General features: G+C 42.3%; 1 protein-coding gene across 1 annotated transcript in view; it reads right to left on the bottom strand.

Annotated features, from left to right (window-relative positions):
* Positions 1–23,760, bottom strand: part of ASIC1 (acid sensing ion channel subunit 1) — a 360,279-nt gene that overhangs the window by 247,304 nt on the left and 89,215 nt on the right. The window contains exon 3 of the mRNA XM_077298058.1: positions 15,149–15,344. Coding sequence (XP_077154173.1) covers positions 15,149–15,344 — 196 coding nt within the window. The remainder of the gene's footprint in view (positions 1–15,148; positions 15,345–23,760) is intronic.

Genomic DNA, 23,760 nt, shown 5'->3' with positions numbered 1-23,760 from the left:
GGTTACTGCACATAACGTAGGTGTATATCATGTATCGTGAAGGGGTTAAACAGGTATTCAGCAAAGGTGACTGTAAAAGGTCATTATTTAAAGAAAATCCTTTCACAATTGATGCTGTCAGTGATGGCACCACGTGGAAGAGAAGTGTCACAAGACCTGAGAAAGAAAATTTCTTGACACAAGAAATGTAAACCTATATCAATCTACTTAACAATTCTTGCTGTATAAGATGATGTCTGCATTTTCATGGTGACAGGTTCTCTTTAAAGCGTAGCTGTCTATCAAACGACTTTTCAGAATGACCTGTTATTTGTGTGTACATGAGGAATGATGCTGTTTCGGGACTTATATCCTGTAGTTTTCATTAGTTTCACTATATAGTGGGTGAAGACTAGCAACTACGATGTCTCCTATACGCAGTACATACAGACATGAGGGATTCTTGCTCTCCCATCTCTATGTAGCAGGTTTAGAAGCAGCAGCTGCAACATTAAGGACATTTAACTGCAGCACTGAGCAGTGTAAGGTAAACACTTACTACAGAGCAGCAGCACAAGCTCTCCTTCAGCCTCTCTCACTATTTGCAAGCCATTTTATTTTCCTCAAAAAGGATTGTAGCTGTTTTTCAATGATGAGTTCCGATGACAAGGGGAGAGTAGATGTGGCAGAAAGAAGCATATTTTGTATAAGATATAATAAAAGCTTCTCATACTTCCTTGTAATATTATGTTGACATATGATTTAAACTGCATACACCATAATTTAGATTTGGTAGACTGGTGAGGCTGGTGTATTTACGTTGAACATCAATGTCAGAAAGCCTGTAAAATTCTGACAACAAAATAAGCATTTTATGATTCTACCTATTTAGTGAGAGAGCTCATAAGTTCACAAATGAAAGATGAAACTTGTCCAGACACAGTGTGAGATCTCAGCAGCAGGAAGGACACAGAGGCTGTCAGTCATGCTGGGTGGGAGGAAATTTTTAAAATTAAAAAAAGGATTTTACAGGCATTGCGAGATTGATTATAAAGGTAAGTACACCAGTCTAATCAGGTCTGAGAGATTTATGTAATAACGTATGCTGTGTGTATTATGATATCTGTTTACTGATCCGCTGCAAAATGAACTGACCTAAAATAATTTAAACATCATTTAGTGCTTATAGTTGAAGAGGTTGTCCACTACTTTTACACTGATGACCTATCATTAGAGTAGATCATCAATGTCTGATCGGCCAGGATCTGACACCAGCCACCCCACCAATCAGACATCATCAGTGTCGGCAGCTGCCGGCAGGTAATGCTCACTTGCTGAGCTGCTCCGTCTACTTGTAGTGACCAGGGTTGATACTGCACATCAGCCTCCTATTCAAATCAATAGAAGATGGATGTGTAGTACCACGTGGCAGCTACTACAAGCAGACAGAGTAGCTCGGCATGTGAGTACTTCCAGCTGGTGGCCCCCGACACCGATAACAACTGATTGGTGGGGGTGCTAGGTGTCGGACTTTGGCCGATCAGACATTGCTGCCCTCTGCTTCATCCTCAGGTATGTCCGCTGGCTGCAACCCAAATCCCATCACCATCACCCAACTTTTCTGATCCTTCTCATCCTGTATCCGTCTGCTATTCCTGGTATGTCCGCTGGGGGCTATTACTGATTTTTTGTTTTTGTTTTCCACACTACATGTTTTCTCACCTTAATTCCTTGATGCCAACACACACTTGGCTTTATCTGTCCATTTGAATCTGTATATTTCCTGTTTGTGTTTTTGCTTCTGACTTCTAATTTATCCCCTCCTGTGTCTGAGATCAGTCTCCCTGCTGCCCCTCCCTCCTGATCACACCTGGCCTATTTCATGTGCACTTAGCTTGTTATAAATTTAGAGACACAGGTCTGTCTTGACCATGGTTTGTCTCTATAAGGATGGCTCTAAAAGTATAACAGCAGAAGTAAACAGAAGGTACGACTAACCACTGTACTAAATTTCTTTCCCTTTCCACCACAATTACTCATCATGCTGACATGCGCTCTAACAGTTTTGGCTCCATTACTCCTCACTCTCCTTCGCTATCCCCAAACCTCAGCACTCTCTAACCAATTAATAATCTCTCTTTCCCTCTTGCCTCCACACCTGACCTCCTCCGCTGACTTGCTCCTCAACTTCAGATCTCTCCTAATAAAACACAAACAAGCTGGCCAGTCTCCTTCTCCCACCTGCTCTGTCTCTCTCTGCTTCCCCTCACTGCTGGCAACATATCTCCCAATCCTGGACCCCCAAAGCTCATACCTCCCATTATTATCCCTCCTATTGTTCCCAACCCAATATAAACACCCAAAATCTTGCCCCCCTCAAATCTGTGCCCATGACGCCCACCCCCCTGCACCCTCTCTCTGGATCACTATGGAATGCCCGCTCTATCTGCAATAAACCCCACGTGATTCACAATCTCTTTACCTCTCGTAATCTTTCCTTTCTGGGCATCACCGAAACATGGCTGACACCCTCTGACACAGCCTCCCCTGCTGCACTATGTTATGGTGCCTTCCACTTCACCCACACTCTTCGCCCTGGCAGGAAACATGGTGGTGGAGTGGGCCGTCTCCTTTCTTCCAACTGTACCTTTAACTCATTCCCACCTCTACCCTCCCATATCCTCCCCTCTTTTGAAGTCCACTCTGCATCTACTCCCCCTACAACCTTCAAATAGCCATCATATACCGACCTCTGGGCCCGACCACTGCCTTTATTGACCAACTCTCCACCTGGCTCCTTCACTTTCTGTCTGCTGACATTCCCACCATCATCATGGGTGACTTCAACATCCCCATTGATACTCACCAGTCAGCAGCCTCCAAACTCTTTTCCCTTACTTCATCTTTTGGACTTACTCAGTGGTCCTCCTCAGCCACCCACACAGATGGACATACATTAGATCTGGTCTTCACCCGTCTCTGCTCCCTATCTAACTTCACAACCTCCCCTCTCCCTCCATCTGACCACCATCTACTCACTTTCTCATCCCTGTCCTCCTCACCTGTCACCCATGTCCAGCAACATGCGCACCCCCGCAGAAACCTCACACACCTTGACACCCACATGCTCTCTGACTCTATCCTACCACTAGCATCCATATCCTCACTCTATGACACAGACACTGCCACTAGTTTCTACAAAGCCACTCTTGCATCAGCCATCGACTCGGTTGCCCCCGTCATGCATAGCAGAGTGCGACAATTCAATAGACAACCCTGGTACAATAACATCACTAAAAAGCTTCGGCAAGTATCCAGAATTGCAGAACGGTGTTGGAAGAAAACGTATTCGCAAGATTTCACTGCACTCAAACAAGCAACACTCGCATTCAAATCAGCTCTCACCTCTGCTAAACAGGCATATTTTACATCCCTCATATCTTCTTTATCACACAACGCCAAACAGTTGTTCAACACTTTTAAATCCCTCCTCCGCCCACCACTGCCCCCTCCGAGTTACCTGATCGTTGCCGAGGACTTTGCCACGCACTTCAAAAATAAGATAGACCAAACAAGGCAAGTCTTTGTTGTCAAACCACCACAACCCCTTTGTATACCAGACCAATGCCCTAACCCCATAACTTCCCTCTCCAAAATCACTGAAGGGGAGCTTGCTCGTCTTCTCTCCAAATCACACCTCACTACTTGTGCGCTTGACCCCATCCCATCCCACCTCCTCCCCAACCTCACCATCACACTAATTCCATCCCTAACCCATCTCTTCAACCTATCACTAACTTCTGGTACCTTCCCATCTGCTTTCAAACCTGCTACAATCACACCTATCCTCAAATAGCCATCCCTTGACCCAATTGCTATGTCCAGCTATCGCCCCATATCTTTGCACTCACTTTGCATCTAACTCTCTCTTCAACAACCTACAATCTGGCTTCCGTCCCCACCATTCCACTGAGACTGCCCTGACCAAAATTACTAGCGACTTACAGCCAAAGCTCACAGACAATTCTCTATACTCCTCCTTCTAGACCTGTCCTCAGCCTTTGACACAGTTAACCACTGCCTCCTACTACAGATCCTCTCTTCCTTTGGTGTCAAAGACCTTGCCCTATCTTGGATCTCTTCATACCTTAGCAAACGCACATTTAGCATTTCCTACTCCCACACTACCTCTTCATCTCGCCCCCTCTCTGTTGGTGTCCTTCAACGCTCTGTCCTAGGATCCTTACTCTTCTCAATCTATACACTCGGCTTGGGACAACTCATAAGTTCCTATGGCTTCCAGTACCATCTATATGCTGATGACACTCAGACCTACTTCTCTGGCTAGATGTCACCTCTCTGCTCTCCAGAATCCCAGTGTGTCTATCAGCCATATCCTCCTTCTTATCCTCTCGCTTCCTCAAGCTCAATGTGGCAAATCTGAACTAACTATCTTTCCTCCATCTCGCATATGTTCCCTACCTGATCTATCTATCAAAATAAATGAAACCACACTTTCCCCTGTCCCCAAAATCCGCTGCCCTGGAGTTACCCTTGACTGCCCTGTCTTTCAAGCCGCACATCCAAGCTCTTGCCACCTCCTGTCGCCTCCAGCTCAAAAATATTTCCAGAATCCGTCCTTTCCTCAACCCTCACTCTACCAAAATGCTTGTGCATGCCTTAATCATCTCCTGCCTCGACCACTGCAACATCCTTCTCTGTGGCCTACCTTCTAACACTCTCGCACCCCTCCAGTCTGTCCTTAACTCTGCTCCCCTACTAATTTAATCTCTCTCCTCGCTACACTCCTGCTTCCCCTCTTTGCAAATCCATTCATTGGCTCACAATTTCACAGCGTATCCAGTTTAAACTACTAACGCTGACCTACAAAGCCATCCATAACCTTTCTCCTCCGTATATTTCCAAACTAATCTCTCAATATCTCCCCTCACGTAATCTCCGGTCCTCCCAAGACCTCCTTCTCTCCTCCACGCTTATTCGCTCCTCACCCAATCACCTCCAAGACTTCTCCCGAATATCCCCCATACTCTGAAATTCTGTGCACCAACACATCTGGTTATCCACCACATTTAGATCCTTCAAAAGAAACCTGAAAACCCATCTCTTCAAGAAAGCTTACAACCTGTAATGACCACACGGCCACCTCAACACCATCGTAGCTACTGCAACCCCCAACCTACTGTCTCCTCCCCCATAATCCTTTAGAATGTAAGCCTGCAAGGACAGGGTCATCTCTCCTCTGTACCAGTCTGTCATTGTTAGTTTGTTTACTGTAAGTAGTGTTGAGCGATACCTTCCAATATGCAAAGGTATCGGTATCGGATTGGATCGGCCGATATCCAAAAAATAACGGATATCGCCGATACCGATACCCGATACCAATGCATATCAATGGGACACAAAATATCGGAATGGTTCCCAGGGTCTGAAGGAGAGGAAACTCTCCTTCAGGCCCTGGGATCCATATTCATGCATAAAATAAAGAATAAAAATAAAAAATATTGATATACTCACCCCTCCGACGGCCCCGGCTCTCACCGGTCCAAGCGTCTGCCTCCGTTCCTAAGAATACGGAGTGAAGGACCTTCGATGACGTCGCGGCTTGTGATTGGTCGCGTGACCGCTCATGTGACTGCTCACGCGACCAATCACAAGCCGCGACATCATCGAAGGTCCTTCACTCCCTGCATTCTTAGGAACGGAGGCACCGCTAAGAGCCAGGGTCCGCCGGAGGGGTGAGTAATATCAACTTCCGATTCCGATTTCCGATATCGCAAAAATATCGGAACTCGGTATCGGAATTCCGATACAGCAAATATCGGCCGATACCCGATATTTGCAGTATCGGAATGCTCAACACTAACTGTAAGTGATAATTGTATTTTGATGCAACCCCTTCTCATGTACAGCACCATGGAATTAATGGTGCTATATAAATAATAATAATAATGCTAATGATAGATCATCAGTGTAACAGTAGAGGACAACCTCTTTATTACACACTTTGGGTCTAATACATTGTAGCGTTTTTGCCAGAAAACTGGAGTAAAACATTTTGTACTGGACAAAAAAGTTGTGATTATTCAGAGTTGCTCAAAAATGTTGCAACTTTTGGCATATTTACATTCATTTAAAGCAGCTCTGCAAAAATGGTCAAAGCTGGGGAACAGCCATGGTGGTTTGGGGGATGGCTATGACTGCCTGTTAAATATAGCAAAAGTCCAAGTGTTATTTACATAAAAATTTTGAATCCAGTACTTGACTGAAGTAATATTCCTGGTGGGGTGCAACAGAGGCACACGCCACTTACAATATGCACCAAATTCATTAAGTGGCGTGGGCCTCCTAATCAGACTACAAAATGCTCCTTCTCTAAATGGCGCGTATCACATTGGTCTTAATGAATCGAGCCCTACATTCTGAACAGCTCCAGAGCATAAATATGAATGCAATTATGGAGTATTTTTGTAACTTCTCAACCAAAGAGTGAAAAATGTTCAGTAAATTGTTAACTAGTTTTTATGATTGTTTCCTACCAATGGATTTCTAAATTGTCTGGATCCTAAGGGATAACGTTTCTCCTTGTGGAGAGTGATATGCAAGCTTGGCATGTCAGAATGATGAGACTTAATAGCCACAATGCTCCTGGGGGAAATTAAATATGTATATTGTCTCTTCAGAGATGAAGAGGATTTGAACTCTAGCGCCCTCTATTGGAAGCAGTGATCCTAAAAGTCAATATCAACCCTTCAACGAGCCTTACAATATGACTTAGGATAAAAGCCAAACCAGAATCTCAATTTGCTGGTACAATGTTTCGATCCTAGTCTTAGCCTCACTTAGCAAAATCAAATCTCATACTTTGCACTGACCAGGGGCAACACCCCGAAACACTGTGTCTGCAATTTCAGATTCTGATTTGGCTTTTATCCTGTTATATTGCAAGGCTCGTTAAAGGGTCGATAATGACTTTTAGGATTATTGCTTACAATAGGTGGCACTGGAGTTCAAGTCTTCTTCGTCTCTAAAGAGGCAATTTGCATATTAAATGATCTGGAAAATTTGAAGGTCTCACTGAGAAATCTTTGCTTTGCGGTAATTAGCTAGTTGTCCTTCCTCATTGTATAAATAAACCTGCAGATATAATTCATATGTTGTGGCCTCATCTCAAATTTTTCTGCTATTGAATACAATTGTTGAGAAATTTATTGTTTTTTGCTTTTGAAGTATTTATCTGCTTTGATCCAATTACCTGTAATCTGAGCTCAGAATTTAGATTGGTGGATAATAGTAAAACTAAAAAAATAACTATTCGGGATCTGTTCTTTAGAAGTAAACTTATTATCCTAATGTGGAAATCCAAATCCTGAAATCTGACCCCAATTACATGTTATGAATAAATTATTAATTACAGGCAAAATACACTACCCTTATGAATATAATGAAAACTGGTCTCTGGCTGAAATGTTCCCAGAATGTATCATTACAGGCATTATATTAATTTTTTTCTTTCCTTTCTCTCTGGCATGCAAGCAATATGAGGGGTATGGGGAAGCTAGAGGTAGCACCCCATATAGTTTGCATAGTATTTGTTATTAATATCTACTTTCTGTATACTTAATGTTATGGAAAAATGTACCTTGAATAATTAAAGCAAGATACTTTTTGTGCATATGTATCGCTTTTTTTGATGACGGATCCAATAATCAACAATATGGAAGCACCTAGGTCAAAACTTCTATTATCTCTAGACAATTAAAAAGAAATCTATAATTCACTGATTTTCAAAAAATATGGAGAAAAAATATATAAAAAGTATCACATAAACTGATAACATTTAAACATTTTTGATACTTCATACAGGTCTCCATTTTTATTATGGTGTGAAAATAGAGAAATAGAGGGAGAATTACTGAATCTAGTGAAAAGGAATATTCAAGAAGTTGCCCATAGAAACCAGTTTGATTGTCCATTTCATTTTTCCTCCATAGTATTTATGTTATGATCTGACATGAAAATTAAAAAAGTTTCCCCACAAACAAAATGCATTTTAGTCAATAGATCTTGGAATAAAAATAAGCTATACAATTGGATGTGTTTAGTAAAAATGTTCCTATGCTGAGCTGATCTTATAAATGTGTCCCTGCTGTGTACTGTGTAATGTCTGTGTCTGACCGTGTAGGACAGTGTTACCCAACTCCGGTCCTCAAGAGCCACCAACAGGTCATGTTTTCATTAGTTCCTTAGAATTGCAGAGGTGAGGGAATTATTGCCTGTGTAGATTATGGATTTATCACCTCTTCAATACTAAGGAAATCCTGAAAACATGACCTGTTGGTGGCTCTTGATGACTGGAGTTGGGGAGCACTGGTGTAGGACATGGTCTGATCATACCACAGCTCCTGGGCAGGGGAGGTGTCATGCTGCTGCAGTGCAGTATAGCACAACCTCCACCAGGGGGAGCTTGAGAGGGAAGTAAGACTGCACACACAGAGCAGCTGCACAGATGCCACCAAGTGGCGAGAGAGTGGTCAGACAAGCCGAGTAAAAAAAACATTAGAAGCAGAAGTGCCAATAGTAGCAGCAGTATACGTGGGCAGGAACAAGCCAGGGGGTTCAGCAAAGGTCAGAAGCAGATAAGACAAAGACAGAAGGCAGAAGCGAGTCCGAATACGAGCCAAGTAAAAAAAAACCATAGAATCAAGCCGAAAAAAAGGGAAACACTGGAAAAAGGACAGACAGAGGGAGTACACAGACACGGGGCAAGTCAGGGATCACAGCAGGACAGATCAAGAGCTAACAGAGTCAGATTCACACGCCGAAGGCAGAACTATAGCTGCCACCGCCAGCAGGATGCATCGGAGCTAAATAGCAAACCTGAACCCAGAATGAGGCAGAGCAAAGTTAACCCTTGACATGATCCGCCCAGAAAAAGGGCAGACAGGATTAAACCCTGTAACGGATCATGACAGGAGGAAGCAAAAGAGCATACAGACAGGACAGCACGGGATCGCAGATGATTTTTTCTTTCAGGTAAAACATTGTTTAAAAATAGACAGGGAAAAGATAATCATCACAGAAAGAATCAGCTGTGATCCTGTGGTGTCCTGTCTGTATACTCTCTTTTGCTTCCTCCCCTGCCCAGGAGCTGTGGTATGATCAGACCATGTTCTTGCCGACACAGCCTTTACACAGTACATAGCACAGGCACATTTACAAGATTATGTCATAGCAGGGGCATTATTTTTAACACATCCAATTGTGGAACTTATTTTATTCCAAGGTCTAGTATTAAAATGTACTATGTTCGTGGTAAAAAACCTTTAATCAAAGACAAATACCGTAATAATGCTATCTTTTCCTATTTTTGTTATTTTTCTTTAATTATCTAGTATAATATTATTTATTAATTGAGTGAAAGAATTTTATTCTGGTATTACAGACCTAAAAGCTTTAAAAAGACTTTTGTCTCCAGCTGGCCAATTGTCTAAACATTCAAGATGTTTTTAACACTTGAAGTCACTTAGGCTTGTTATTTCTTGGTATAATAAACCACCTGCTGAACTTTCCACAGAGATTATACATTAAATAAAGGCAACTTTTGATGCTAATGCAAAACGTTTCACACATTTTCCAGGATTTTATAATCAATCAAATGTGAGAACTCCAGGAAAACCCCACCAATCAACAGAACAAAAGGTCATTGGAAGACCAAAGCTCCGTCTCTGCAGTACCCAAACAATGAAGACCACCAATAGTGGTTGTTTGGTAAGGAAACTCATCAATTCAAGTGCATGGGGTTGAGCAGCAAAACTAGACACAACTGTGTGTTAGGTTTGGGTCTTAGTATTGCAGTGGGGGGCTCTGATCTTTCTCCTAACCCAGAAGCCCCTTTATATTGTCCATGTGGTGTACTTGGGTTGGAGACCCAAACTGAGCATAAATCTTTAGGTCAGGGTCATAAATATAAAATTCTGGAACACTCCTGTAGGCCAGTTTCACATGTCCGTTTTTTTCCTGTACCAGAAAAAAAACGGTACTGGAGATATCAGTGTCCGTGTGTGTACTACACATACCGACGCCTGAGAAGCAGCAGTAGAGTTAGCAATGTTCCCCGGCGCCAGGTGCTGAAGACCATTCTCATAATTCTCCTCTGGTCTGCCAGCGATCAGAACAAGCAAGGGAGAATGATGAGAATTATATTCAAGTGATAACAGTGACAGCAGGTGGGGGCTGATGGGAGTATTCATCAGCTTGCTCCTGCGCTATAAATAAATGAAAAAAACATGGTGGGTTCCCTTGTATTTTTGATAACTAGCCAGGCAAAACTGAAAGCTGGGGAATGCAGCCTGTCAGCTGTCAGCGCTAGCAAGGCTGGTTATCAAAAATAAATAATAAATAAATAATTTAAAAAAAAAACTGCTTGGGTCCCCCCTCATTTTTGACAGCCAACTAAGCTAAAGCTGACAGTTGGTGGCTGGTATTCTAAGGCTGGTAAGGGGCCAGGGATATTGCTCCCCGCAGCCAAAAAAAATAGCAGCCCGCAGCCACCCAGAAAAGGCACATCTATTAGATGAGACAATTCTGGCACTTTGCCTGGCTCTGAAGGCTGCTATTTTTAGGCTGAGGGAGTCAGTATCCCTGGCCCCTTACCAGCATGAGAATACCAGCCCCCAGTTGTCAGCTTTAGCTTGGCTGGCTGTCAAAAATGGGGGGACCCCTCACAATTTTTTATAATTATTTATTTAAATAATTATAAAAACAGCATGGGGACCCCTCTATTCAGACTTGCTGAAGCTGACAGCTGAGAGTTGCAGCCTGTAGTTGTCAGTTTTGCCTGGCTGGTTATAGAAAATACAGGGAAACCCATGCCAGATTTTTTATAGCGCAGGTGATGGGCATCAGCCTCTGCTTGCTCTCACTGGTGTTAGTGGTAGCAGGTGTACGCTGATGGGAGTAGTAGTCCCTTCAGCCACCGTCTGCTGTCGCTGTTATCAGTTGAATACAACTCTCATTATTCTCCCTTGCTTACGCTGATCGCTGGCAAAGCAGGGAAGAATGATGTGAATCATCTTCAGCACCTGGCGCTTGGGAACAGCGCTAACTGCACTGTTGCTTCTCAGGCGCCGGTACCTGTCACACAGATGACATCCCTGTGTATCACTTGTGTAAAGGACATTTTGCAGCCTGTGCTGCTGGTAAAAACGGACGTCAACGTATTTTGCCAATGCACACACGGTCCATGGAAATACACTGACATGGGCACAGACCCATTAACTTGAATGGTTCTATGAGTGTGATGCAGTAAGCTAGAGTGTGATAGAGTCAACACTTTCAAAAACACCCTCAGAAATAACAGTACATAATAGCTGGGAGGATACCCAATATTAAAACTTAGCTTTTACTTAGTTCATATAAAACCTAAAGTAACCCAACTAATACGGCACTCAAATAAACAATACAGTGCTCACGTGAACCAGTGCACAAAAAGTAAAAATTGGTTGGATCTCACCAATGATGACGGACATGTAGTCACAATACTATGCCTCCCAGCATCTTCCGCTGAGAGTCAGCGGTCCAGGTATAGGGATGGGGATAAGGGGTAGGGTATGTACTATCCTTCCCTGTTTAACCCTGTTTATAGCTCCTGTCCTCACAAGGATAGGCCCCGAGTGATCCCTAACTGTGGGTGCCACCAACAAAATGGACAGGTTCCAAACTTCTCCCAACATGTTTCATATCCAATGGCGGAGACTCATCAGGGGAGTGAAAAGTCCTCATATGCCGTATCAGTGTGGGGCCGCACACTGATACGGCATATGAGGACTTTTCGGTACCCAGCCACTGCGGGACCGATATCATGAACTGACTTTTTATGGACTATGATTAACACCTGTTTGGCATACTTGTTTGCTCCCCTGATGAGTCTCCGCCATTGGATATGAAACGCGTTGGGAGAAGTTTGGAACCTGCCCATTTTGTTGGTGGCGCCCACAGTTAGGGATCACTCGGGGCTTGTCCTTGTGAGGACAGGAGTTATAAACGGAGTTAAACAGGGAAGGATAGTACATACCCTACCCCTTTTCCCCATCCCTATACCTGGACCGCCGACTCTCAGCGGAAGATGCTGGGAGGCATAGTATCGTGACTACATGTCCGTCATCATTGGTGAGATCCAACCAATTTTTACTTTTTTTGCACTGGTTCACATGAGCACTGTATTGTTTATTTGAGTGGGGAATTAGTTGGGTTACTTTAGGTTTTATATGAACTAAGTAAAAGCTAAGTTTTAATATTGGGTATCCTCCTAGCTATTATGTAATGTTCTATGAGTGTGTCTCCGGTACGTGTGAAAACTGTCACCTCACCTACTGGAGACAGGGACTAGTGAAATAGGCCTTAACTAGTAAAAAAAAAAATGTCAATGGTCTTCTCACTGACTCAAATATTCATTTTTTTTTTTTTCACAGGGGATTTATTTCTTTATCTTTTATGACTCCTTCAAAGCTCTCAGACAAAGACAATAATATTCTGCAAGAATGAAGCTAATGTTGAGCTCATTTATCCATATTACGGTTTGCTCAAATGACAATTCCCAATGGTGGGAAACCATCATTTCATAACGGGATATTTTTCTCTCCTTGATGACGAGACAAATTGTCAAAATGCTAATGTTCCCATGTGAAAAGAATTACCTTTTATGTGTCTGCAAACCACATTGCAGACTGATTCTGACATTGTATTCCTGCTGTGAAGGGCACATTGTCAGCTTTGTGATATCAGTTCCTCATTAGCTCTTCTTATTACTTTTTTTCATTCTTAAGGACTTTAAACCATTGACAAGACACTGGTTGTATTAGAAGGGAGTGGTCCGATATAGCAAACACTGTGGGGGACATGTATACTATATGCCAGAAAGCTGTCTTGAAAAACTATAAAATTATCGCACATTAAATATTTTCACCATGATTTTTTTTTCTACTTTAAACCATGTTTGAAAACTTCATGAAAAATGAACGCGGCTTAATGGGAGGTCGTGTCCTTCAATCGCCGTACACAATCTAGTCCCCGGACTGGTGTAGATTTGACTTTCTTTTTGACTTTCTGGCATGTGAACAGATGATGGAGATGCTCCAAATTTACTCTGTGCTCAAAACAGGAGTCTTTATGCTATTTAAAAAAATATGTAATTTTTAATCACATAATATTAAAAACAAGATGAAGCCGCAAGTGTATTAGGGCCGGTGGCAAGTCAGAATCTGGCAGGCACATAATGAGTTAATTATGATCTGTATAGAATTTATAATATAATCCATGTATTCTCAAATTGTTGAGCAAAACTTTCATCTTTTGTGACTGGCAATATATGCTCTATAGTGGGTTTGTTTATGGATATGCAGTTTTTGCACTTGTAGTTCATGCAATTGGCCAGATATTTGCTGCAGTAAATGCCCTCATGTGTACTTCCTGCCCAAATTCCCAATGTCACTTTATTCTGATAGTCAAATCTTGCACTAATCATTTTTTTATTATGTCAGAAAAATTATAATTTTTGTTAAATAGCAAGAAAGGTAATCTGTAATCAGGTTTTTGCTATGCAATGAGAGAGCAGCATAATGTAGGGACAAAAACTCTGATTCCAATAATGTGTTAGTTACTGGGCTCCTTGTTATAAATTTTGTAAAATCAGTATTTTAACAGCAGGAGATTATCTCATGCCATAAATTCCTCCTTCTCTGTGTAACCCCGCCAACATCATCTATTTGCCGCCAACTGCCTATGCACAGAAAAGCTGCCAATCAGTGGTGTGGGCGGGGTTATACAAAGCTCAGTATTCAGAGAACTGTTAGATCTGCACCAGAGAAAATCAAAATGACAGCAAGCAGCCCAGTAAGTGACACATCACTGGAATTAGGGTCTCTCTCTACATCATGCTGCTGTCAGATACATAGCAAAAACCTGATGACAAATTCACTTTAGAACGCATAGTTCTCCTGATTTTGTGTAATGTATATTCAACTCGCTAAATATATAGTGCCTTCAGACAGACATACACAAATGACTGCACTTAGATTGTCATTCAGGTATGTTTTGCTACAGTTATATTGGTATGGAATCTTGCTCAGGAATATGAAATGGCAGTTTTACTAAATTATCCCTTAAATCTGTGTAAGACTAACAAAAGAGTAGGGCTAAGGCGAAATATTTTTTTAAACTCGCAGTAAAAGAATGACTGTAAATTGGAATGCCTGCAGTAGTTTAAAACAATTAGCAATTTTTTAAAATTTCGACATACTGGATTTCAGGGTAATTTTAATATGTAGTGGATACTTTTTACTATAAAGAGAATCATGCAAACATATATAAAGGCATATAAGCAACGTTTGAGCCAGAAAGAGGCATTTGTAAAGATAAAAAGTGAAAAGGTTTGACAAAGGCCCAAAGGTTTTTTTTTGGCCTTATATATAATCAATAATGAGGTTCATCAAGTAATAATTCTGGTGCGTTGGAAACTTGTGTTGGATTTGTTGCCAATTTGGTGGTGAAATAACCAATCAAGGCACAGAGTTGAAGGAGTGATGCACGTGATATTCACTCTGCTGTATATTGACAACCTCGGTGCAGCCACAACCTTGGCAGTAGATACACTAGAGCTGATGAGAGAGTCCAAATAGCTTGAGGGCTTCAAAGACTATTTGGCCAAACTTTCTCTAGATTTTTCAAGCCAGATTGGCAAGACGGGATTCTAAAGTCTACATGTACCAAGATCTCTAGTCTCGTTGGCAACATCAATGCAGGTTTTCAGTGTCTAAATGTGAGCAAGAATGGGCAGACCTTTTCATCAAACAATACATAAGCTTTAGTGACAGAAGACTGGAGAACCTCTGCAGCATATTAACCAGTATTGAAAATCTCAGAAGCCATATTTTTAAATGTATTAAATTTGTTAATCCACAACATTTACCATATCAAACAATACCCAGTTATGTAAAAAAAGCAACTAAACAACTCAAATGATCTCACAATTAACAAAGTCATACACAAGGAGATCAGTAGAGATTAGCAAGACAAGAAATGAATACTCAACATAACGCCTCCCGAGATGTGAAATACTTTTGCACATAAGTGAAATCAAAGATCATCTTACTGGAACAAAGTCATCAGGACCACACTCTTCCCCTCTAAACTTGCAGCCGAGGAGCATCTCCCGGATGTCATGTCCAGTGCGATCATAGAATTCTTTCATATTAAACGGCTTTGGCTTGAAGTTACGGAAGTTGGCTTTATCAAGAAGGACTTCCATGACTTTTTCATCAGCAAGGTGAGAGTCTGGAAGCTCATAACTGGAAAACATGGGACAGAGAGAACAATCATAAACTTTTCTAAGTTATAATCCCTAACACAATTCATGGGTTATGGAGCATTTGGCCAAATAACATGAGCGAACAGATGTTATCGTACTTTGCCTTTGATGGGAGAGTCATTGTAATTCAATTCTGTCTTGGATTGGCCAAATATTTATGATGGAATTACTGTAATGGCCGTGAGGTTCTAGATGCACAACTGCAATTGTTTAATGTCTTTCTAGATGTTATCCGTGTGTTATGTGACTTTTTTTGGTATCTTTTATTTCCGTATTACTAGAATATGAATGTAAAAGAAATCTATGAATTTAAGGTGAATCAATTTTTCTTTCCCTTGAGTTTGGCCAATTAAGAGACTTATGTTGTATTTTTCTAATAACTCATCGGTGGTCACCCTAGATTGTCTAAGGTTGGGTTTATAGATTGTGGCAGTAATCTGGCAGATCAGCACAGTTTTCAAAAATGTTCATATATTGCTTAATCGTTGGATGGTAAATTGCTGTTTATCCACAAATTTTGAGCAGCCATTTGTTATTCAAGCTGCTGTCAGTGGTCATCAGTTTAAAAACTGCCAAATAGCCTGTTTGGGTGGTTCTTCGGCCAAAAATGTAAACCCAGCCTTAAAATACTATAGGTCCAATATAGCACCCTATGCAAGTAGCAATAAGGTTATAACAATGCTAGATCTTCACGAACAATTATTAACAAAATACATGCAGATTTTTTGGGCATTTACAAAGCAAAGAAGGGTTCTTGAACCAAATTTACAGTGCATCTCATCTATAAAGCCTGTGTTATATTTACTCAACCATAAAACTGATCACAAGCTAAGACAGATCTTTAGCAGGTGATATGCCGAAAATACACTTTGTCCCATTTTAGCCTCCAATGTCTCCCATAGAGGTTTTTAAACTACAATGATTACATTAAAGGAATATTACCAGGATACAAACTCATCCTCTACACATATAATAAGGAACACTCAATGATCCCTGGAAGTCCATATTCTATGAACACCAACACTTTCAAGAATGGGGCTTTGCAGAGCCCCATTTTAAATGAAACAGTGTGTTGCATATACTTGACTTTTGCACCTTTCATTGTCTACAGGACTGCCGGAAAAAGCCAACAACAACACTCAATATTTCCAGCACTTCCATAAACAATTAATTGAGTGGAGGTTGAGCGTTGGCACCTCTGCTTCATCCAAGAAGGGGTTTTATAGAGCCAAGTTTTTGGGAACTGAAGCAATCAGTAACTGCTTCCTTGTCGTGTGGATAGGGGATACATTTGGATTTTGGGAATACCCCTTTTAGATATAGTACATAATACTATGAAATATGTTTTACAATCTGGCAATATACAGAGAAGGATATTTTGCAAACAGAACAACAACTGTTATTGAAGACAGTATGTGATCATAATAGTAAAGCAGTCATCATACACTTCATACACTTCATACTTCAGACTTCATACACTTCAAATTTATGTTAAAAACCTATAACTCTGCCCTTCACCTCGCCAAACAGACCTACTTCACCACCCTGATCTCCTCACTATCCAACAACCCCAAGAAACTTTTTGACACCTTTCACTCCCTCCTCAGGCCAAAAGCACAAGCCCCTATCACAGACATATGTGCTGATGACCTGGCCTCCCACTTTATAGCGAAAATAGGCAATATCCGTCAGGAAATCCGCTCCCAATCACCAAGTTCAGTGACTCCCATCCATCCCTGCATCTCCCCTGGCTCACTCTCCACATTTGATCCCATCACTAAAGAAGAAGTCTCCAGGCTCCTCTCTTCTTCTCGTCCGACTACATGCACTACCGACCCCATTCCCTCTCATCTCCTCCAGTCTCTCTATCCAGTCGTCACTACTCACCTAACTACAATCTTTAATCTCTCACTCTCCTCAGGCATTTTCGTGTCCTCCTTTAAGCACTCTCGTTACTCTGTTACTAAAGAAACCTGCCCTCGACCCATCCTGCATAACTACAGACCGGTCTCCAACCTCCTCTTCATCTCTAAATTCTTGGAGCACCTAGTCTACTCCCGCCTTACCTGTTACCTCTCCATTCACTCCCTCCTAGATCCTTCCCAGTCCGGCTTCCGCCCCCTACACTCGACAGAAACTGCACTCATCAAAGTGACCAACAACCTTCTGACAGCAAAATGTAATGGTGACCACTCTCTGCTCATTCTTCTCAATCTTTCTGCAGCTTTCGACACTGTTGACCACCCTCTCCTACTCTCTAGGCTCCAGTCACTATTCATTAAGGACACTGCTCTCTCCTGGTTCTCCTTCTATCTTTCTGACCGCTCCTTCAGTGTTCTATTCTCTGGCTCCACTTCATCTCCTCTTCCTCTCGCTGTCGGGGTACCTCAGGGCTCAGTCCTTGGCCCCCTTCTCTTCTCTCTCTACACGGCCCCAATTGGACAGACCATCAGCAGATTTGGCTTTCAGTACCATCTTAATGCCAACGACACACAACTATACACATCATCCCCGTACTCCCGCTTTACTACAGAACACCAGTGACTGTCTGTCCACAGTCTCCGACATCATGTCCGCTCTCTATCTGAAAATCAACCTCTCAAAAAAATGAACTTCTTCTGCTCCCACCATCTTCTAACCTCCCCAAATCTGACATTTCCCTCTCCGTGGGTGGCACCATAATAACACCCGGGCAGCAGGTGCACTGTCTGGGTGTTACGTTTGACTCCGATCTCTCCTTCACATCCCATATACAATCTCTTGCCTGCACGTGCTGCTTACACCTAAAGAACATCTCTAAAATCCGCCCTTTTCTCACTATGGAAACAACAAAAACCCTCACTGTCGCCCTGATCCACTCCCGACTAGACTACTGCAACGCTCTATTAATTGGCCTCCCCCTTTCTTGACTTTCCCCTCTCCAGTCAATGCTTAATGCAGCAGCCAGGGTTGTCTAGCTAGCTAATTGTTACTCGGACGTGTCCGCTCTTCGCCAGTCATTACACTGGCTGCCCATTCATTATAGAATCCAATTCAAAGCACTTGCTCTCACCCACAAAGCTCTCCACAGTGCGGCACCCCCTTACATCTCCTCCCTCATTTCTGTCTATCAGCCTAACCAACCGCTGCGCTCTGCAAATGACTTTCGACTAACCTCTGCACTAATCCGCACCTCCCACTCCCGACTCCAAGACTTCTCCCGTGCTGCGCCAATCCTCTGGAATGCTCTACCCCTAGAAACTAGGACCATTCACAATTTGCATAGTTTTAGGCGCACCCTCAAAACACATTTGTTCAAAGCGGCCTATCACGTTCCCTAATCAAAATCATGTGTGTGTGTAGCCCATTCACTACTTCCATCTATCCCCCACTCCCTGAAGATGGCTGGACCATCATTGTAAATACATCATTGTAAATACACACCTGTACTTTCTATCTCCCCCACCTCATTGTAGATTGTAAGCTCTCACGAGCAGGGGCATCTGAAGTTGCTTTAATTATTGTATTGTTAACATTGTTACTTATGACTGTTGTGTTTGAAACTGTTAAACTGTAAAGCGCTGCGGAATATGTTGGCGCTATATAAATAAAGATTATTATTATTATTATTATTAGTCATCATTCCGTTTTCAACATCTTTTTCTTTGTGAAGATGTTATCATACCTCCAGCTAAATGATTGATAAGACCCACCATATATTAGGATACTGGCATCGTTATTAAGGCTATGAATCATTTTACCAGAAAAGATACAGGGTCAGAATTGTGCTCTCACCAGATACATAGATCGGCTTTGTGCACAGAGCAATTACCTGCAGCCCCTGCTGAGTCAGAATCTATAGTAGGCGTTACAACATATAAAAAAACCCCGATTTAAATGTTTATCATAAATGATCTGTCTTACGTTAGGAGATATTTTCTTGAAATATTTTCGTTTCAGATGAACCTTATGCTAGGAGCTAGGCGGGATCTGCAGTGTGCTTCTGCTTCCTTTTTGTCAGCTTTAATTAGTTTTTTAGGGAGAAAAATATTTTATCTAAAAAACTAATTAAAGGTGCCAAAAAGGAAACTGAGAAACATATTGCTAAGGAGAGTAAAACTAATCCCAAACTGTTCTTCAACTATATCAATAGTAAAAGAATCATAAGTGAAAGCATACGCCCCTTAAAAAATTGTGAGGAAAGAATGGTTGTAGATGAGGAGGAAAAAGCTACCATATATACTCGAGTATAAGCCGACCCGAGTATAAGCCGACCCCCTAATTTTGCCACAAAAAACTGGGAACACTTATTGACTCGAGTATAAGCCTAGGGTGGAAAATGCAGCAGCTACCGGTAAATGTCAAAAATAAAAATAGATACCAATAAAAGTAAAATTAATTGAGACATCAGTAGGTTAAGTGTTTTTGAATATCCATATTGAATCAGGAGCCCTATATAATTTTCCATACTGTTCATTATGGGCCCCATAAGATGCTCTATACAAAATACGCCCCATAAAATGCTCCATACAGTATATGATGGGCCCCATAAGATGCTCCATAATAAAATATGCCCCATATAATGCTGCACAAATGCTGATTATGGCCCCATAAGATGCTCCATATAACAATTTGCCACATATAATGCTCCATACAGTTCATTATGGCCCCATAAGAGGCTCCATATAATAATGTGCCACATGTAATGCTCCATGCAGTTCATTATGGCCCCATAAGATGCTCCATATAACAATGTGCCCCATATAATGCTCCATACAGTTCATTATGGCCCCATAGATGCTCCATATAACAATGTGACACATTTAATGCTCCATGCAGTTCATTATGGCCCCATAGATGCTCCATATAACAATGTCCCCATATAATGCTCCATACAGTTCATTATGGCCCCATAGATGCTCCATATAACAATGTGCCACATATAATGCTCCATACAGTTCATTATGGCCCCATAAGATGCTCCATATAACAATGTGCCACATGTAATGCTCCATACAGTTAATTATGGCCCCATAGATGCTCCATATAACAATGTGCCACATATAATGCTGCTGCTGCTGCTGCAATTAAAAAAAATGACATACTCACCTCTCGTCACTGCCCGCTGCTCCTCAGCGTCCCATTTCTCCGCACTGACTGTTCAGGCAGAGGGTGGCACGCACACTAATACATCATTGCACCCTCTGACCTGAACAGTCACTGCAGAGGACGCGGAAGATGGGGCGGCGGTGGAACGGGGAAAGGTGAATATGAAATACTCACCTGCATGGTCCCTGGCAGCTTCTCCCGGACAGATGATCTCCGGCACCCGCAGCTCTTCCTCTGTTCAGCGGTCGCTGGAACAGCCCCATAAAATGCTCCATACAGTATATGATGGGCCCCATAAGATGCTCCATATTAAAATATGCCCCATATGCTCATTACAGTAATGAATATGCGGCTCCACCCCTATGAGAGTGGAGTCCATATTCATTACTTTAATGACCGGTAGCACGTTACCGCTGAACAGGGGAAGAAGCTGCCGGCGCTGGAGACCGTGGGACATGCAGGGACCACGTCAGGAGCGCCAGGAGCAGGTGAGCATGTGACCATCATCGCTCCCCCTCACCCGCCGACTAGGGTTGAGCGACCTTTACTTTTATAGGATCGGGTCGGGTTTCACGAAACCCGACTTTTTCAAAAGTCGGGTCGAGTGAAATCGGCCGATCCTATAAAAAAGTCGGGGTCGGGGTCGGCCGAAACTCGAAACCCAATGCAGTGCATTGGGTTTCCAATGGTTCCCAGGGTCTGAAGGAGCGGAAACTCTCCTTCAGGCCCTGGGATCCATATTTAAGTGTAAAATAAAGAATTAAAATAAAAAATATCGCTATACTTACCCTCTGATGGGCCCTGGTACTAACCGGGAACCTTCCTTCCTTAGAATCAGCCTTCCAGGACCTTGCGGTGACGTCGCGGTGACGTCGTGGCTTGTGATTGGTCGCGCGGCCGCCCATGTGACCGCTCGCGCGACCAATCACAAGCCGCGACGTCACCGTGACGTCACCGAAGGTCCTGGAAGGGCTGATTCTTTGGAAGGAAGGCTGCCGGAAAGAAGCAGGGCGTGTCCGAGGGTGAGTATATACCTAATAGGAATATACTCACCCTCGGCTTCGTTCCGGCAGCCTTCCTTCCTAAGAATCAGCCCTTCCAGGACCTTCGGTGACGTCACGGTGACGTCGCGGCTTGTGATTGGTCGCGTGAGCGGTCACATGGGCGGCCGCGCGACCAATCACAAGCCGCGACGTCACCGCAACATCACCGCAAGGTCCTGGAAGGCTGATTCTAAGGAAGGAAGGTTCCCGCTTAGTACCAGGGCGCATCAGATGGTAAGTATAGTGATATTTTTTATTTTAATTCTTTATTTTACACTTAAATCTGAATTCCGATACCAATTCCCGATATCTTAAACATATCGGGAATCGGTATCGGAATTCCGATTCCAGATTCAGAAGATCGCCGACTTCATGGCCGACCCCACACAGGGGTCGGGTCGGGTTTCATGAAACCCGACTTTGCCAAAAGTCGGCGACTTCTGAAAATTGCCGACCCGTTTCGCTCAACCCTACCGCCGACCATGACTCGAGTATAAGCCGAGAGGGGCACTTTCAGCCCATTTTTTTGGGCTGAAAATCTCGGCTTATACTCGAGAATATATATGGTAATTTATTAAACACCTTCTTTTCTACGGTATTCATGGTGTAAAATTAAATGCTGGTGAAATGCCGAGAGACAAAGAAAACCCTATTTTAAGGGTCATCAATCTAACCCAAGAGGAGGTGCGAAACTGGCTAAATAAGATTAAAATAGATAAATCTCTGGGTCCGGATGGCATACGCCCATGAGTACTAAGAGAACTAAGTGATGTAATAGATAAGCCATTATTTCTTATATTTAAGGACTCTATAGCGGCGGGGTCTGTTCCACATGACTGATGCATAGCAAATGTGGTACCAATATTCAAAAATGGTTCTAAAAGTGAACCTGGAAATTATAGGCCAGTAAGTCTAACCTCTATTGTTGGTAAAATATTGGAAGGGTTTCTGAGGGATGTTAGTCTGGATTATCTCAATGAGAATAACTGTGTAACTCCATATCAGCAAGGGTTTATGAGGAATCGCTACTGTCAAACCAATCTAATCAGTTTTTATGAAGAGGTAAGCTATAGACTGGACCAAGGTGAGTAATTGGATGTGGTATATCTTGATTTTTCCAAACCATTGGATAATGTGCCACACAAGAGGTTGATACACAAAATGAGAATGCTGGGTCTGGGGGAAAATGTGTGTAAACGGGTAAGTAACTGGCTTAGTGATAGAAAACAGAGGGTGGTTATAAATGGTATATTCTCTAACTGGGTCGATGTGACCAGTGGGGTACCGCAGGGGTCGGTGTCGGGAACTATTCTCTTAAATATTTATTAATGATCTGGTAGGTTTACACAGTAAAATATCGATATTTGCAGATGATACAAACCTATTAGTGATGAGCGAATATACTCGTTACTCAAGATTTCCCGAGCACGCTTGGGTGTCCTCCAAGTATTTTTTAGTGCTTGGAAATTTCGTTTTTATTGCCGCAGCTGAATGATTTACATCTGTTAGCCAGCATAAGTACATGTGGGGGTTGCCTGGTTGCTAGACAATCCCCACATGTACTTATGCTGGCTAACAGATGTAAATCATTCAGCTGCGGCAATAAACACTAAATCTCTGAGCACTAAAAATTACTTGGAGGACACCCGAGCGTGCTCGGTAAATCTCGAGTAACGAGTATATTCGTTCATCACTAGTGTTGAGCGATACTTTCCGATATCGGAAAGTATCGGTATCGGAAAGTATCGGCCGATACCGTCAAAGTATCGGATCCAATCCGATACCGATACCCGATCCCAATGCAAGTCAATGGGACGAAAATATCGGAATTAAAATAAACCCTTTATAAACTTGTAGGTTCATTCTACATGAAGGAAAACAACTAAGAATAATGTAGGATGTATTGGGGGACGTGGCGGAGACATTAAAGGCACAGAGGTTTAGCCCAATGTAATAGAATAGCAGGATTTTGGGGGTTTTTTATGACGTTCGGCGGTAGAAAGATTTTGACTATGTTAATTTTTTTTTTTATTTTGTCAGATATTGATGTTTCACTACTTCCACGCCCTTCACCTTCTTTTTTACTTCTCCCACACTTTCTTCTTCATTATCCTCATCATCAGCTTCTTTGACATCAACTTCTTCACCTTATTCATCTTCTTCTTCATCTTCTACCTATTATTTTTTTGGTTACATTGTTCATATTCTTTTTATTTTACTATTATCTTCATCATATTCTACTTCTTCATCATATTCTTATTTGTG

Source organism: Ranitomeya variabilis, chromosome 3 (assembly GCF_051348905.1).
Source record: "Ranitomeya variabilis isolate aRanVar5 chromosome 3, aRanVar5.hap1, whole genome shotgun sequence".
In the NCBI taxonomy this organism is placed as follows: domain Eukaryota; kingdom Metazoa; phylum Chordata; class Amphibia; order Anura; family Dendrobatidae; genus Ranitomeya; species Ranitomeya variabilis.
The sequence above is the reverse complement of the archived record's forward strand: the minus strand, read 5'-3'. Positions and strand labels throughout refer to the sequence as shown.